Here is a 19,172-nt window from a genome sequence, read left to right as displayed (position 1 = left end):
ATGGCAAAGGGTTGCATCTATAGCTGGAGTTGAAAGCATATTGAACGTCCAACTACAAGCACATCTCCAGAGTGGAGCTTGAAATTGCTGATCCTCATTAAAAGTGACTCGTCTGCCTCCCACAAGGAAGACTGGGTTCTCTGCGTTTTTCTGGCATCTCTTAACTTTGAATGGATGAACGATAAAGGTTCTGAATGCTAGATGTCTAAAAAGGCGCTAGTCTCTCTCTCTCTTACTTTCATATCACCTGGTTAACCAGTTACGAAAAGTGCTGTATTCAACACAGAAAAACTACGTTCTACTCTATCCCTCTCTGTATCACAGTTTGTCTGCAGCTCGTCGTCTAGTGACGCAGTCCGCTGTTAGCAGCGGTGGGGCAAGGTCGCCGTCCCGTGTCCCCCTGTTGGCGCACCGCGGGCGCGAGTGTTTACTGTTTACCTTCCGCTGCGGCGAGTGTCACGCGTCCGTGTCTCGGTACCGCCATGGAGCACTCGTATCGCAAGTCCACAATCAAGATCACATTTCAAGCTGACTACGCTAGACCTCGAGCACTTGACATTGAACGTTTCATCCGGGAAGAACTTCATATTGCACCTCAAGACATCATTGGGATCCACTTTTCTATAACACAAAGTGTCGTCTACATAAAAATGATCAATGAAAAGGCGTGCACCGATGTTGAGTGCCGACACGCTCATGGACTTAAATTTAATCATTCTGATGGTCACATAGGAACTGTCACGATCGACCACGCTGGATTAGGCCTTCGCACTCTGAGGGTCTTCGAGCTGCCATTCCAAGTCCCGCCAGATGTTGTGATGACAGCTTTCAAACCGTACGGCAACGTGCTAAGCCACTTGGGTGAAAAATGGAAAACGTTTGAGACGTACCCCGTCTTGAATGGAGTGCGACAAATTAAGATTGAACTGACGAAGCATGTGCCATCCTATCTAGTAATTGGCGGCTGCAGAGCCATTGTCATGTACGACGGACAACCGCGTACTTGCGCCGGCTGTGGCCAGGAAGGACATGTCCGCTCGGCCTGCATTCAACGACGACTGACTCAGACACCGGTTGGTGAAGTTCCATCCCCGGCGACGCCTACTTCACTCCCCATCACGTATGCAGCGGCTGCAACCGCAACAGCTGTTCCTGCCCAGGATCGTAACACCATATTGCAGTCAGTGCAGTGTGGCGGACAGCATATCCCCCTCTACGACGCCTTAGGCAGACTTGCCTCAAGACGATGATCAATTGTGCCACCAAGACGAGCCTAAAGAGAAAATGGAAGTAGAAACTGAAATTGTCCCGACCTCTGCCTTCCTACCAATGGAGACCGCATCAGAAGATTGTCGCCCGAACTCTGACACAGAACAACATGTCCGGAAACAACGGTCCCCTCGAAAACGCAAGAAACGGCGCCATACGCCATCCGATGATTGCCTGCTTCGGATGTGTGACCCAGACGAATATCCGGCGTCGGACGACACTCAGGACTCCACCACCACAACTCACCCTTCCCATCACGATGCTACGGCGGATACAATTTCTATGCCTCGGTCTGACAACATCACTTCTGCTACTGAACATACGCGCAAGCGCTCTACTGACAGCACTAATCAACAGTTACCGATTGCTGCATCTGATTCTTGGGCGGATGATGTCACACTACCAGGAGGATGCCGAAGGCAGAGATGCTCCCTCGGCCGTAGCCAGCACCAACCAACAACAGTGACTACCGCTGTATCGTCAGCCTCTGTGGGCCGCCCCTGCCGCCCACACCTGACCTCCTACACAACCCAGTTGCCGACCTGGCTGACCAAACATACCGTCCAGCGACGATTAACATTAACAACATACGTGCCCAACATAAACTAGCGATGCTACAGGATCTACTCAACGCAGCACACATCGACATTGCGCTCCTTCAAGAGGTGTATGTCGCAGACTTCAAGGGACCCTATGGCTACAAGACTTGGGTCTCACATGCGTCTGCCAATGGCAGTGGTGTGGCGATCCTCCTCCGCGAAGATATATCCGCAGAATACGTCGAGTATCTCCCTGACGCGAGAGGCATGGCTCTTACTATCCAAGGAGTCAAACTTATTAACAGCTATGCACCGTCAGGATCTGGTCGGCGTCGCGAACGATCCACCTTTTTCGCTCATACAATCACGCCCCTCTTTATGGGCCGTCAGGACGCCTTGATAATGGGAAGGGACATCAACTGCAGCCAAGCACCTAAGGATCAGTTACCACATCATTCTCCCTGCGCAGAACTTACGACAATTATAAATAACCTTCAATTGGTGGACTCGTGGGAACATGTTTGTGGGGATCAACCTGGATTTACTCACTACACCAGCCATTCCTCCAGCCGCATCGACCGGATTTACATCTCGCGCTCCATAGCTGTGGGGACAAGAGCTGCTGAAGTTTGGCCCACAGCTTTTTCTGACCACGAGGCCTACATCGGCGCTATTACCCTCGGCCGCCAGAATGTATGGCACAGCCGTGGTCCTTGGAAGTTGAACGTCGCCCACCTAGCTTCTCAGGAATGCCGCCGCCTTATAGAGAACACGTGGGATTCTTGTAGCCGCCGGCTTGGCACCTACCGGTCTACACTGTCGTGGTGGTTACTCTGCGCCAAACCAGCCCTCCGGAAGACCTTGATAGGCTACGGCCGAGATGTTGCAGCATGGAAGAGACATACCATGGACTTTTACTACAGCATCTTAAGGGAATGTACAACACTGCCGTACTCACCTGCACGACAGGTGACGGTGAACCGTGCCAAGGCACAGATCATCAGATTAACACGTTGCCACCTTGAGGGTGCGATCGTCAGAGCGCGCACTCAAGACAGAGTGGCCCAGAAGGAACCGTCTATGTACCACGTCATTGCAGAACGACGGCGCCGACGTAGGACACTGATCCAAGCTATCACGACGGAAGACGGACGACGCCTTGATACCCAGCGCGACATAGGAAACGCCCTTCATGCTCACTACAGTAGGCTGTACTCGGAACATCGACATCCCCCAGAGGTGATCGCCGAAGTCTCTCAACTCACTTATGGCGCGATCTCTCCGACAGCGGCGGCGGATTTGACTGCAGATGTAACGGAAGAGGAAATCATTGAAGGAATACAGGCTGGGGCTGCTCATAAGTCTCCGGGACCTGATGGCCTTCCTCTGGAATTTTACCGGACGTATCAACAATTGCTGGCACCAGCATGGACTGATATTTGCCGCGATCTTATGTCTCCCACGACGCAGATACCTTGGGCCTTCCTAGAAGGACTGATTGTGCCCATACACAAACCACGAGGCGGATCCACGATCAGTGACTATCGGCCCTTGACCTTACTCAACAGTGACTTGAAGATTTTCACCCAGCTTCTGGCGGCACGCCTAAAGCGATCAGTACGATGTGTTGTGTCGCAGGACCAGGCATCGTTAGGTGGTGACCACAATATTCGCACTGCATTGTGCCGATATAGAGATATGATCGCGCTAGCCAAAGTTCGCCAACTGCCAGGAGTTTTGGCCTCACTCGACTTTAGCCAGGCCTTTGACAGAGTCGACCACACATTTTTGATGGAGGTACTGCGACACATGGGGTATCCGGACGTCATAGTTAATGTACTGATGCGCCTCCTACGCGGCGCGACGTCCAAGGTGTTATATAATGGCCGTCTTACGCCGCCGATACAGATCCAGCGATCGGTGCGACAAGGCTGCCCTCTTTCGGCGATATTGTACGCCCTCGCCTTGGAACCACTCCTCTGCGGCCTCCGACAACGCCTGACTGGGATGTCCCTTGGTGGACACACTTTTTGCTGCACTGCCTATGCGGATGATCTGGTACTCCTTCTTCGCAATAATGACGATGCTCGTGCAGCACTGGCGTGGGTGGCGACCTACGGCGTGGCATCGTGGAGCCATCTAAGTCTCCACAAATCACACGCTCTGTCTATAGGCAGAGGCCTATCCGACGAGAGCGTCGCACAGCTACGAATCAGTGACACAATCCGCTGTCTTGGCACTGATTTCACATCTGACATGAAGCGTGCAACAGCCCTTAACTACAGGCGTTTATTGAATCAGATGAGAGCAGGAATAAGTGACCATCGTCTGAGACATCTAGACCTCCTGCAACGGATACGGTATGCTAACGTTTGTTTGGCGTCACGTATCCCAAATTTTGCACAGATACTCCCGATACCACCTACCCCGGCTCACCGCATGTTGGCGGTTTTGGGATCCGTTGCTAATACGGGCATTTTATTTAAGATTCGTTACGAGTCTCTAACCCTCACGGGGAGCAGAGGAGGTTTAGGCCTTTGTCATGTTCAGAACAGAGCGAAGGCCCTGTTCGTCAGCTGTCACCTGCAACTGTGGCGACGAAGTCCGACGTGCCTCACAAGTCTCTTACTGGAGGCCTTACGACCAATCTCAGTCGCACCCCCTGTGATGATATCGGACATCCCAGCACCTTTCTTCTACATTAGCCAGTTCTTCCTTGAATTAAGCTACATCCACACTGCACTACTATCCACACGCTTGATGATTACGAGGGCGATATATGCTGCCATGCAAATGAACATGACGCCGAATGTGATTGAAAGCAAACACCCCAATACAAAGTGGCGCGCTGTGTGGCAGGCAGTGAATGCCACCACCCTTGATACTGACGTGCAATCTGCATGGTACGTAACTGTTAATGGGAAACAGTTGTGTCAGTCCCGTCTACATCATATCCACCTCGCTGATTCACCCTTGTGTGCCACATGCCAAGTGATTGACACGGATGAACGTCGTTTCGAATGCGGGTCGGCAAAGGACGTTTGGTATTTGGTGCGTCAGATATTGGCTTTTCTCACACGCACGACTCCCGAGAGGATAACTACCCGATCACTTCTTTTCCCCGATAAGATTTATTTCCCAGGAGCAAAAACGAACTCTGTGACGTGGATCAGCGGCCACGCTGTTCACTACCTCTTCGGTAATGGCGAAAAGACAGTACCCGATTTTTGGTATTACTTCAACGAACGACATTGTGCGATCGTCAAGAACCCTAAATATAAGCAATATTTTTCTAATTTCCTTTCGAGCGCATTCCATAATCCTCCTCGCAGCTGGATTATCGATGACATGAAAGATAACCATAGCACCTCTTCCCGGTTTCATTTTTATGAGCTTGAACAAACAACAGAAACAACACAGCAACGAGAAGACAGTCATCGAAAAATTCGCAGCGGGCTATAGTACGGAGCATCCTTTGTCGTAACGGGACGACTTCCTATTATTCTGTTTATGTAGCCGAAGAGGAACGGCCATGCTTATATCCATTTGTATAAAAATAAAATAAAATAAAAATAAAAAAAGCAGAAAAGCAAACCTTCCAAAATCCTTCTTCCTTTTTTTTCATTTTTGTTAAAAAAGTGTCTAGGATAGCTGGCTATTAAAAAAATGCACATTTGTGTTACGTAAGCATTTTGTTATTTTAAGTAGCGTAAAAAAATTGACTGAAAAAGAAATTGGCTAGCATTGCTGCCTCTGGAACACTGGGTGCTGGTTTCCATTCCCGGTCCGGTCGTAAATTTTGTCCGCCCGGGGATAAGGTGTTTGTGTTGTCCTCATCATTTCAGCATCATTAGGGAAAGCGGCAAGACTCGAAGGTGAAAAAATTGGGAATTAGTACGGGCGCTGGTAACCACGCAGTTGAGCGCCCCACAAACCAACCATATGGATATGTGCGTGCTGGTCAGTAAGGTGGACCACTGTAATCACTGTTATGTTCGTTAGTCCCGCTATGTTCTCTGGGAATACTCTACTAGCCATTAAAATGGCTACAAGATGGAGAAATGCAGATGACAAACGGGTATTCATTGGACAAATATACACTCCTGGAAATTGAAATAAGAACACCGAGAATTCACTGTCCCAGGAAGGGGAAACTTTATTGACACATTCCTGGGGTCAGATACATCACATGATCACACTGACAGAACCACAGGCACATAGACACAGGCAACAGAGCATGCACAATGTCGGCACTAGTACAGTGTATATACACCTTTCGCAACAATGCAGGCTGCTATTCTCCCATGGAGACGATCGTAGAGATGCTGGATGTAGTCCTGTGGAACGGCTTGCCAAGCCATTTCCACCTGGCGCCTCAGTTGGACCAGCGTTCGTGCTGGACGTGCAGACCGCGTGAGACGACGCTTCATCCAGTCCCAAACATGCTCAATGGGGGACAGATCCGGAGATCTTACTGGCCAGGGTAGTTGACTTACACTTTCTAGAGCAAGTTGGGTGGCACGGGATACATGCGGACGTGCATTGTCCTGTTGGAACAGCAAGTTCCCTTGCCGGTCTAGGAATGGTAGAACGATGGGTTCGATGACGGTTTGGATGTACCGTGCACTATTCAGTGTCCCCTCGACGATCACCAGAGGTGTACGGCCAGTGTAGGAGATTGCTCCCCACACCATGATGCCGGCTGTTGGCCCCGTGTGCCTTGGTAGTATGCAGTCCTGATTGTGGCGCTCACCGTCACGGCGCCAAACACGCATACGACCATCATTAGCACCAAGGCAGAAGCGACTCTCATCGCTGAAGTCGACACGTCTCCATTCGTCCATCCATTCACGTCTGTCGCGACACCACTGGAGGCGTGCTGCACGATGTTGGGGCGTGAGCGGAAGACGGCCTAACGGTGTGCGGGACCGTAGCCCAGCTTCATGGAGACGGTTGCGAATGGTCCTCGCCGATACCCCAGGAGCAACAGTGTCCCTAATTTGCTGGGAAGTGGCGGTGCGGTCCCCTACGGCACTGCGTAGGATCCTACGGTCTTGGCGTGCATCCATGCGTCGCTGCGGTCCGGTCCCAGGTCGACGGGCACGTGCACCTTCCGCCGACCACTGGCGACAACATCGATGTACTGTGGAGACCTCACGCCCCACGTGTTGAGCAATTCGGCGGTACGTCCACCCGGCCTCCCGCATGCCCACTATATGCCCTCGCTCAAAGTCCGTCAACTGCACAAACGGTTCACGTCCACGCTGTCGCGGCATGCTACCAGTGTTAAAGACTGCGATGGAGCTGCGTATGCCACGGCAAACTGGCTGACACTGACGGCGGCGGTGCACAAATGCTGCGCAGCTAGCGCCATTCGACGGCCAACACCGCGGTTCCTGGTGTGTCCAATGTGCCGTGCGTGTGATCATTGCTTGTACAGCCCTCTCGCAGAGTCCGGAGCAAGTATGGTGGGTCTGACACACCGGTGTCAATGTGTTCTTTTTTCCATTTCCAGGAATGTATTATACTAGAACTGGCGTGTGATTACACTTTCACGCAATTTTGGTGCATAGATGCTGAGAAATAAGTACCCAGAACAACTACCTATGTCCTTGATACGCTTGGGCATTGAGTCAAACAGAGCTTGGATGGCGTGGACAGCTACGGCTGCCCATGCAACTTCAACACGGTACCACAGTTCATCATGAGTAGTGACTGGCGTATTGTGACGAGCCAGTTGCTCGGCCACGATTGACCAGACGTTTTCAGTTGGTGAGAGATCTGGAGAATGTGCTGGCCAGGGTAGCAGTCGAACATTTTCTGTACCCAGAAAGGCCCATACAGGACCTGCAACATTCGGTCCTGCGTTATCCTGCTGAGATGTAGGGTTTCGCAGGGATCGAATGAACGGTAGAGCCACGGGTCGTAACACATCTGAAGTGTAACGTCCACTGTTCAAAGTACCGTCAATGCAAACAAGAGGTGACCGAGGCCTGTAACCATGGCACCCCATTCCATCACGCCAGGTAATGCGCCAGTATGGCGATGACGAATACACGCTTCCAATATGCGTTCACCGCGATGTCGCCAAACACGGTTGCGACCATCATGATGGTGTAAACAGAACCTTGATTCATCCGAAAAAATGACGTTTTTCCACTCGTGCACCCAGGTTCGTCGCTGAGTACACCATTGCAGGCGCTCCTTTCTGTGATGCAGCGTCAAGGGTAATCGCAGCCGTGGTTTCCGAGCTGATGGTCGATGCTGCTGCAAACGTCGTCGAACTGTTCGTGCAGGTGGTTGTTGCTCTGCAAACGTCTCCATCTGTTGACTCAGGGATCGGGACGTAGCTGCACGATCCGTTAAAGCCATGCGGATAAGATGCCTGTCATCTCGACTGCTAGTGAAACGAGACCGTTGGGGTCCAGCACGGCGTTCCGTATTACCCTCCTGAACCCACCGATCCCATATTCTGCTGTCATTGGTTCTCAACCAACGCGAGCAGCAATGTCGTGATACGGAAGTCCGCAATTGCGTTAGGCTACAATCCGACCTTTATCAAAGTCGGAAACGTGGTGGTACTCATTTCTCCTCCTTACACGAGGCATCACTACAACGTTTCACCAGGCAACGCCGGTCAACTGCTGTTCGTGCATGAGAAGTCGGTTGGAAACTCTCCTCATGTCAGCACGTTGTAGGTGTCGCCACCGGCGCCAACCTTGTGTGAATACTCTGAAAAGCTAATCATTTGAATATCACAGCATCTTCTTCCTGTCGGATAATTTTCGCGTCTGTAGCAATTTATCTTCGTGGTGTAGCAATTTTAATGGCCAGAAGTGTACACCTCCCCCCATGAACCATGGACCTTGCTGTTGGTGGGGAGGCTTGCGTGCCTCAGCGATACAGATGGCCGTACCGTAGGTGCAACCACAACGAAGGGGTATCTGTTGAGAGGCCAGACAAACATGTGGTTCCTGAAGAGGGGCAGCAGCCTTTTCAGTAGTTGCAGGGGCAACAGTCTGGATGATTGACTGATCTGGCCTTGCAACACTAACCAAAACGGCCTTGCTGTGCTGGTACTGCGAACGGCTGAAAGCAATGGGAAACTACAGCCGTAATTTTTCCCGAGGACATGCAGCTTTACTGTATGATTAAATGATGATGGCGTCCTCTTGGGTAAAATATTCCGGAGGTAAAATAGTCCCCCATTCGGATCTCCGGACGGGGACTACTCAGGAGGATGTCCTTATCAGGAGAAAGAAAACTGGCGTTCTACGGATCGGAGCGTGGAATGTCAGATCCCTTAATCGGGCAGGTAGGTTAGAAAATTTAAAAAGGGAAATGGATAGGTTAAAGTTAGATATAGTGGGAATTAGTGAAGTTCGGTGGCAGGAGGAACAACACTTCTGGTCAGGTGACTACAGGGTTATAAACACAAAATCAAATAGGGGTAATGCAGGAGTAGGTTTAATGATGAATAGGAAAATAGGAATGCGGGTAAGCTACTACAAACAGCATAGTGAACTCATTATTGTGGCCAAGATAGGTACGAAGCCCACACCTACTACAGTAGTACAAGTTTATATGCCAACTAGCTCTGCAGATGATAAAGAAATTGAAGAAATGTACGATGAAATAAAAGAAATTATTCAGATAGTGAAGGGAGACGAAAATTTAATAGTAATGGGTGACTGGAATTCGAGTGTAGGAAAAGGGAGAGAAGGAAACATAGTAGGTGAATATGGACTGGGGCTAAGAAATGAAAGAGGAAGCCGCCTAGTAAAATTTTGCACAGAGCACAACTTAATCATAGCTAACACTTGGTTTAAGAATCATGAAAGAAGGTTGTATACGTGGAAGAACCCTGGAGATACTAAAAGGTATCAGATAGATTATATAATGGTAAGACAGAGATTTAGGAACCAGGTTTTAAGTTGTGAGACATTTCCAGGGGCAGATGTGGACTCTGACCACAATCTATTGGTTATGACCTGTAGATTAAAACTGAAGAAACTGCAAAAATGTGAGAAATTAAGGAGATGGGACCTGGATAAACTGAAAGAACCAGAGGTTGTACAGAGTTTCAGAGAGAGCATAAGGGAACAATTGACAGGAATAGGGGAAAGAAATACAGTAGAAGAAGAATGGGTAGCTCTGAGGGATGTAGTAGTGAAGGCAGCAGAGGAAAAAGTAGGTACAAAGACGAGGGCTGCTAGAAATCCTTGGGTAACAGAAGAAATATTGAATTTAATTTATGAAAGGAGAAAATATAAAAATGCAGTAAATGAAGCAGGCAAAAAGGAATACAAACGTCTCAAAAATGAGATCGACAGGAAGTGCAAAATGGCTAAACAGGGATGGCTAGAGGACAAATGTAAGGATGTAGAAGCTTATCTCACTAGGGGTAAGATAGATACTTGCCTACAGGAAAATTAAAGAGACCTTTGGAGAGAAGAGAACCACATGTATGAATATCAAGAGCTCAGATGGCAGCCCAGTTCTAAGCAAAGAAGGGAAGGCAGAAAGGTGGAAGGAGTATATAGAAGGTTTATACAAGGGCGATGTACTTGAGGACAATATTATGGAAATAGAAGAGGATGTAGATGAAGACGAAATGGGAGATACGATACTGCGTGAAGAGTTTGACAGAGCACTGAAAGACCTGAGTCGAAACAAGGCCCCCGGAGTAGACAACATTCCATTAGAACTACTGACGGCCTTGGGAGAGCCAGTCATGACAAAACTCTACCAGCTGGTGAGCAACATGTATGAGACAGGCGAAGTACCCTCAGACTTCAAGAAGAATATAATAATTCCAATCCCAAAGAAAGCAGGTGTTGACAGATGTGAAAATTACCGAACTATCAGTTTAATAAGCCACGGCTGCAAAATACTAACGCGAATTCTTTACAGACGAATGGAAAAACTGGTAGATGCAGACCTCGGGGAGGATCAGTTTGGATTCCGTCGAAATGTTGGAACACGTGAGGCAATACTGACCTTACGACCTATCTTAGAAGAAAGATTAAGAAAAGGCAAACCTACGTTTCTAGCATTTGTAGACTTAGAGAAAGCTTTTGACAATGTTGACTGGAATACTCTTTTTCAAATTCTAAAGGTGGCAGGGGTAAAATACAGGGAGCGAAAGGCTATTTATAATTTGTACAGAAACCAGATGGCAGTAATAAGAGTCGAGGGGCATGAAAGGGAAGCAGTGGTTGGGAAAGGAGTGAGACAGGGTTGTAGCCTCTCCCCGATGTTATTCAATCTGTATATTGAGCAAGCAGTAAAGGAAACAAAAGAAAAATTTGGAGTAGGTATTAAAATTCATGGAGACGAAGTAAAAAACTTTGAGGTTCGCCGATGACATTGTAATTCTGTCAGAGACGGCAAAGGACTTGGTAGAGCAGTTGAACGGAATGGACAGTGTCTTGAAAGGAGGATAGGATAATGGAATGTAGTCAAATTAAATCGGGTGATGCTGAGGGAATTAGATTAGGAAATGAGACACTTAAAGTAGTAAAGGAGTTTTGCTATTTAGGAAGTAAAATAACTGATGATGGTCGAAGTAGAGAGGATATAAAATGTAGACTGGCAATGGCAAGGAAAGCGTTTCTGAAGAAGAGAAATTTGTTAACATCGAATATAGATTTATGTATCAGGAAGTCGTTTCTGAAAGTATTTGTTTGGAGTGTAGGCATGTATGGAAGTGAAACATGGACGATAACTAGTTTGGACAAGAAGAGAATAGAAGCTTTCGAAATGTGGTGCTACAGAAGAATACTGAAGATAAGGTGGATAGATCACGTAACTAATGAGGAGGTATTGAATAGGATTGGGGAGAAGAGAAGTTTGTGGCACAACTTGACTAGAAGAAGGGATCGGTTGGTAGGACATGTTTAGAGGCATTAAGGGATCACAAATTTAGCATTGGAGGGCAGCGTGGAGGGTAAAAATCGTAGAGGGAGACCGAGAGATGAGTACACTAAGCAGATTCAGAAGGATGTAGGTTGCAGTAGGTACTGGGAGATGAAGCAGCTTGCACAGGATAGAGTAGCATGGAGAGCTGCATCAAACCAGTCTCAGGACTGAAGACAACAACAACAAGAAGTGTACAATCTATATTGTAACGTTAGTGTCAGATGCCCAGGACGGCTTGCCTCAAAGCAGAGCCCATCCGAACCCCCTGTCATAGTCCGTTGCAGGCGTCCAAGCACTTTCCGGAGGCTTCCTATTTAAATGGAAATGCAGTTCAACACAGGGAATTGTAAACTGTGTAGGTAGGTGCTGGCAATCACTCGTAGTGATTCATACTTCATTTGTCAGTAGAGATCAATATTTCGTGGTTTGATTCGTCATTTTATTCTGAATTTACATCAGTTATTGTTGTTTGTGAGAAACTATCGTGTAACACCGCCAACCACCATTTCCAGTCATTCTGAAGGGGTACTGCTGACACCTGCACATTTCGCCGGTCATGGCTGTCTACTACATGGATGTCATTGACTGCCTGCACTGCTGTAATTATTATAGAATGAAGGACTTATACAACCAGTGTTGTTTCCGTGGAGGCTCAGTAAAGACCGTACGCTCTAACATCTATACTCTGGATGTATTCAACTGAGTAGGTTAGAAGCATAACTCACATGCTCCAAAAACATAAATTTTCACAAATGACTGAAAACATGTTTTACATGTGTCGTGCGCATGTCCCATATAGTGACATCAGTATGTGCAAGAACAATGATTATAAATCATTAATTATATTTTAGATTATGTTTGCTTATTGAGAAATTACAATAATTTAAGGTTATATTATGGATCAGGTGAGTTTTGTTAATGAGCTATGGAACATATAAGTTTTGACAGTCCCCATTTTGGATCTTGTGAGTTTTGGTACTGAGCTCTTTGGACGATGTTAGTTCCGCGTGAACTATCGTGTTGCGACTCGATATGCAACACTTTTTCTTCCATGACTTGTCTCAAATCAGTTTTATTCCAACCACTATATTGAATTATATTCCCCAAAATATCTGAACAGAACAGAAAACACACTCCACTGGCATCAATATTTACTACTACACACGAAAATGGCGCCGATTGAGCTAATCGCTGACTGGTCAAGATGAGGTACGGGACAAAACTCACAAGATCCCGTGGATCATGAGTCGTTTGAAACTAACCATGAAGTTTAACACCGGTTTTCTCAATGAGCTTGTGCCAAATGTGAAAAACTGTTTCGTGAATTGTATTCTATGTATAAAGCTATATGAGAATAGGTCGGCATCTCAGTTTTCGTTATTTTGGAGCATGTGAGTTATGACTAACCTACACAACTGGATTGAAGTTTTTAGTAGACAGAACTCAGTATGCCGCCCTTGCTGCAGAGACATTACCAAGGGAAAGTATGATCAGGTGTACCTCAAAGCAGAGTGGCAGCACCACTGCTGTACTCGACATATGTAAATGGTGTGGTGGAAAACATTTGTAGTTGTTTCTCTGCTATTCAGCTTATATTTTATTTAATTGCTGGACCATCGACACCAATAAATGTTTTCCAGTAATAAACGGCATTGTTAAAGGGACTCTGCTATTGCACTCATCATTTAAAGTCGTTAAAAATTGTATCTGCAGATTTTATTTAATTGCAATCTTTCATTTTTAAATTTCTATGTTACATTCAAAATTCTCAATTGCCGAGTGATGACCTTCAACTATTCGATTCATGTGTCTATTCATATTGTATACTGTAGCCTCAGCAGTATTTGACTTGTAATGCGACAACTACGTATCCCAACCCCTAGACTATATGAGAATATGTCGGCATCTCAGTTTTCGTTATTTTGGAGCATGTGAGTTATGACTAACCTACACAACTGGATTGAAGTTTTTAGTAGACAGAACTCAGTATGCCGCCCTTGCTGCAGAGACATTACCAAGGGAAAGTATGATCAGGTGTACCTCAAAGCAGAGTGGCAGCACCACTGCTGTACTCGACATATGTAAATGGTGTGGTGGAAAACATTTGTAGTTGTTTCTCTGCTATTCAGCTTATATTTTATTTAATTGCTGGACCATCGACACCAATAAATGTTTTCCAGTAATAAACGGCATTGTTAAAGGGACTCTGCTATTGCACTCATCATTTAAAGTCGTTAAAAATTGTATCTGCAGATTTTATTTAATTGCAATCTTTCATTTTTAAATTTCTATGTTACATTCAAAATTCTCAATTGCCGAGTGATGACCTTCAACTATTCGATTCATGTGTCTATTCATATTGTATACTGTAGCCTCAGCAGTATTTGACTTGTAATGCGACAACTACGTATCCCAACCCCTAGACTATATGAGAATATGTCGGCATCTCAGTTTTCGTTATTTTGGAGCATGTGAGTTATGACTAACCTACACAACTGGATTGAAGTTTTTAGTAGACAGAACTCAGTATGCCGCCCTTGCTGCAGAGACATTACCAAGGGAAAGTATGATCAGGTGTACCTCAAAGCAGAGTGGCAGCACCACTGCTGTACTCGACATACGTAAATGGTGTGGTGGAAAACATTTGTAGTTGTTTCTCTGCTATTCAGCTTATATTTTATTTAATTGCTGGACCATCGACACCAATAAATGTTTTCCAGTAATAAACGGCATTGTTAAAGGGACTCTGCTATTGCACTCATCATTTAAAGTCGTTAAAAATTGTATCTGCAGATTTTATTTAATTGCAATCTTTCATTTTTAAATTTCTATGTTACATTCAAAATTCTCAATTGCCGAGTGATGACCTTCAACTATTCGATTCATGTGTCTATTCATATTGTATACTGTAGCCTCAGCAGTATTTGACTTGTAATGCGACAACTACGTATCCCAACACCTAGACAACGAAACCAGCCAAAACGTTTGATATTTCAACTCTTGAGTCTGAGGGTATGCAGTTGAGGGTGGCACCACATTTTTACTTGAAAGCTTGCAATATACATTTTTTGTTGTTGTTGTTGTCTTCGGTCCTGAGACTGGTTTGATGCAACTCTCCAATCTACTCTATCCTGTGCAAGCTTCTTCATCTCCCAGTACTTGCTGCAACCTACATCCTTCTGAATCTTCTTAGTGTATTCATCTCTTGGTCTCCCTCTACTATTTTCACCCTCCACACTGCCCTCCAATGTTAAATTTGTGATCCCTTGATGCCTCAGAACATGTCCTACCAACCGGTCCCTTCTTCTTGTCAAGTTCTGCCACAAACTACTCTTCTAACCAATCCTATTCAATACCTCCTCATTAGCTATGTGATCTACCCATCTAATCTTCAGCATTCTTCTGCAGCCCCACATTTCGAAAGCTTCAATTCTCTTCTTGTCCAAACTATTTATCGTCCATGTTTCACTTCCATACATGGCTACACTCCACAGAAATACTTTCAGAAACGACTTCCTGACATTTAAATCTATACTCGATGTTAACGAATTTCTCTTCTTCAGAAACGCTTTCCTTGCCATTGCCAGTCTACATTTTATATCCTCTCTACTTCGACCATCATCAGTTATTTTGCTCCCCAAATAGCAAAACTCCTTTACTACTTTAAGTATCTCATTTCCTAATCTAATTCACTCAGTATCACCCGACTTAATTCGACGACATTCCAATATCCTCGTTTTGCTTTTGATTATGTTCATCTTATATCGTCCTTTCAAGACACTGTTCATTCCGTTCACCTCCTCTTCCAAGTCATTTGCTGTCTCTGACAGAATTACAATATCATCGGCGAACCTCACGTTTTTATTTCTTCTCCATGGATTTTAATACCTACTCCGAATTTTTCTTTTGTTTCCTTTAGTGCTTGCTCAATATACAGATTGAATAACATCGGGGAAAGGCTACAACGCTGTCTCACTCCCTTCCCAACCACTGATTCTCTTTCATTTCCCTAGACTCTTGTAAATGCCATCTGGTTTCTGTACAAATTATAAATAGCCTTTCGCTCCCTGTATTTTACCCCTGCCACCTTTAGAATTTGAAAGAGAGTATTCCTATCAACATTGTCAAAAGCTTTCTCTAAGTCTACAAACGCTAGAAACGTAGGTTTGCCTTTCGTTAATCTTTCTTCTAAGATAAATCGTAAAGTCAGTATTGCCTCACGTGTTCCAACATTTCTACGGAATCCAAACTGACCTTCCCCGATGCCGGCTTCTACCAGTTTTTTCATTCGTCTGTAAATAATTCGCGTTAGTATTTTGCAGCTGTGGCTTATTAATCTGATAGTTCGGTAATTTTCACATTTGTCAACATCTGCTTTCTTACTACTACATACCAGAATACAAACTTCCCCTTGTTTTGTAGCTTGTGAATCAATTTCAAGATATCTGTATCAATTTGAAAGCCAACTTATATTGAGATATACATCATGTGATACTCGTTTAGTCACAGCATTAGACCCCAATCTGGTCCGATTGAGGTGTTCGACGCTGGTGTCAGCAATGAAGAGTACTGCATGGGCCACCAACAGCGTGGTGTAGCACTCATTTTCAGCCACAAGAACTTCGACGTTCGCCAACATCCAGATGGGGATTACCAGCCAACTGCGAGAGAGGGCACAGACGTCGACAGAGACGCACTTCGCCTCACATTCGTAATGCTCGGCTTCGAAGTACTCTGCTTCAACGATAGGAGCCATGAGGAAATAACCAGTGAACTCAGACATGGTAAGTAAAAGTCTCTCTCCCATCACAAAACAAGAAATCTACTGCACTGTCAGCTGCGCGTGGTAGCCGCTTAGTCTGAGGCGTCTTGTCACGGTCCGTTTGCTCCCCTCGTCGGAGGTTCGAGTCCTCCCTCGGGCATGGGTGTGAGTGCGCTGTCCATAGCGTAAGCTAATTTAAGTTAGATTAAGTAGCCTGTAGACTTAGGGACCGATGACCTCAGCAGTTTGGTCCCATAAGATCTGACCACAAATTTTTATACAGCACTGTCTGTGCTCTGCAAGCCATCATGTGGTGGTAAGATAGTTCACAGGGTGGACCGTATTCCGAGAGTTGGGGCACCTGTACAGAAAACTGGAATAGAGATCAACATAAAGATCATTTCCGCCCTTTTTATTGCTGATCAAAACAACACATTGCATGTTGTACCACCATACAGCAAGACCTTCAGAGGTGGAGGTCCAGACTGCTGCACTCACCGGTACCTCTAATATCCAGTAGCACTTCCTCTTGCATTAATGCATGCCTGTATTCGTCATGGCGTTTAAGTTCATTAAGGCACTGTTGGTTCAGATTGTCCCACTCCTCAACGGCGATTCCGCGTAGATCCCTGAGAGCCGTTGGTGGGTCACATCGCCCATAAACAGCCCTTTTCAATCCATCCCAGGCATGTTGGATACGGTTCATGTCTGGAGAACGTGCTGGCCACTCTAGTCGAGCGATGCCGTTATCCCGAAGGAAGTCATTCACAAGATGTGCACGATGGGGGCGCGAATTATAATCCATGAAGACGAATGCCTCGCCAATATGCTGCCGCTATGGTTGCACTATCGGTCGGAGGATGGCATTCACGTATGATACAGCCGTTACGGCTCCTTCCATGACCACCAGCGGCGTACGTCGGCCCACGTAATGCCACCCCAAAACAGCAGGGAACCTCCTCCTTGCTGCTGGATACTGTGTCTAAGGTGTTCAGCCTGGCTGGGTTGCCTCCCAACACGTCTCCAACGATTGTCTGGTTGAAGGCATATGCGACACTCATTACTGACGAGAACGTGATGCTAATCCGGAACGGTCCGTTCGGCATGTCGTTGGCCCATTTGTATCGTGCTGCATGGTGTCGTGGTTGCAAAGATGGGCCTCGCCATGGACGTCGGGAGTGAAGTTGCGTATCATGCAGCCTATTGCGCACAGTTTGAGTGGTAACACATCGCCCTGTGGCTCCACGAAAAGCATTATTCAACGCTGTGGCGTTGCTGTCTGGGTTCCTCTTATCCATAATCACGGTCATCCGCTGCAGTAGTAGCCCTTGGGCATGTCATCGACAGTCCTGTATCTCCTCCATGTCTGACCAACATCCCTTTGGTTCGCACCGAGACGCCTGGACGCTTCCCTTGTTGTAAGAAAGCGGACGTGACCGAACCGCGTATTGGCCGCCTAGGCGTGGTTGAACTACAGACAACACGAGCCGTGTACCTCCTTCCTGATGGAATGACTGGAACTGATCGGCTGTCGGGCCCCTTCCGTCTAATAGACGCTTCTCATGCATGGTTATTTACATCTTTGGGCGGGTTTAGTGATATCTCTGAACAGTCAAAGGAACTGTGTATGTGATACAATATTCGTTGTCAGCGTCTATCTTCAGGAGTTCTGGGAACCGTGGTCATGAAAATTTTTTTTTGATGTGTGTGCATACCCGTCGATTGTGTGTGCGTGTTAGACTGACATATGTCGATGTCTCCTGGGTGCATCAGTGTTTTTATCAGGCAGCCTTAATGCACGTTACACCAGTGTTTGGTGGTTTTTGTTAGTGCGCCCTTCAAATACATTAAGGTTTTGCAGCACTCTGTGCCGAAAATATATTGAATATTATGGGTTGAATCAAAGATGGCGGTTTCAAAAGTGGCCGCCATATGGTGTTGGTAAAGTAGCCTCACGAGTTTTCCTCCTCTCACTCTCTCATACAAAGTAACTTTAATTTCTATTTATCAGTCTGTTTCTGTTTTTTTCTATTTCTTAGAAGAGTTATTCTACACGTATGTACCACGCTGTACATTTGTAGCTGCGCTCGGCAAGCCATCACGTGGTGAACATAGTAAAACAGGATCATTTTTCTTTTCAGTTTTTCTTCGTTTCTATTTCATTTTTGGATGGTGTGCAAGAGGAACAACTGTTGATATGCCCCCATAAAAGAAGAAAGAAATGTAATTTTTCCGTGATTGTCATTGTGTAAGATGCGTTTGGACGGAAGTAGTATGTCTATTGATTTGTCTTGGAAAATCCGTTCTCTCACTAGAGGTAAACACAAACCACGTGCAAAACGTTTGTCCCTTACACTGTCTCAGCAGAGAATAACGCATCGTAATTTTTCAATATAGGGCTAGTAGTTTTGAGTCGTAGCCTGGCTCTAACCTAAGCAATTCACTGCTGCGAACCAGTGCATGGAAACCAATACTAACCCTAAGTCGATGGCAGAAAACGGAGTAGGGAGTGACGTTGCGACTGAAAGTAAAGCGAGCTTATACCAGTAGTGATGAACGTGGCCAGAATAGTCTTCAGTAACAACACAGTATCAAATTAATACAAGGGTCTAGAAAGGCGAGGTAGCAGTAAGTGTATTCGAGAATCAGCGTAACGTAGGCATCAACAACGTGATGCGAAG

At 46.2% G+C, this 19,172-nt stretch overlaps 1 protein-coding gene across 1 annotated transcript in view; it reads left to right on the top strand.

Moving 5' to 3' along the window:
* Positions 1-19,172, top strand: part of LOC126281770 (caspase-1-like) — a 162,443-nt gene that overhangs the window by 76,985 nt on the left and 66,286 nt on the right. The window contains exon 3 of the mRNA XM_049980971.1: positions 16,233-16,513. Coding sequence (XP_049836928.1) covers positions 16,233-16,513 — 281 coding nt within the window. The remainder of the gene's footprint in view (positions 1-16,232; positions 16,514-19,172) is intronic.

Source organism: Schistocerca gregaria, chromosome 1, assembly GCF_023897955.1.
Source record: "Schistocerca gregaria isolate iqSchGreg1 chromosome 1, iqSchGreg1.2, whole genome shotgun sequence".
Lineage (NCBI taxonomy): Eukaryota > Metazoa > Arthropoda > Insecta > Orthoptera > Acrididae > Schistocerca > Schistocerca gregaria.
The sequence above is the reverse complement of the archived record's forward strand: the minus strand, read 5'-3'. Positions and strand labels throughout refer to the sequence as shown.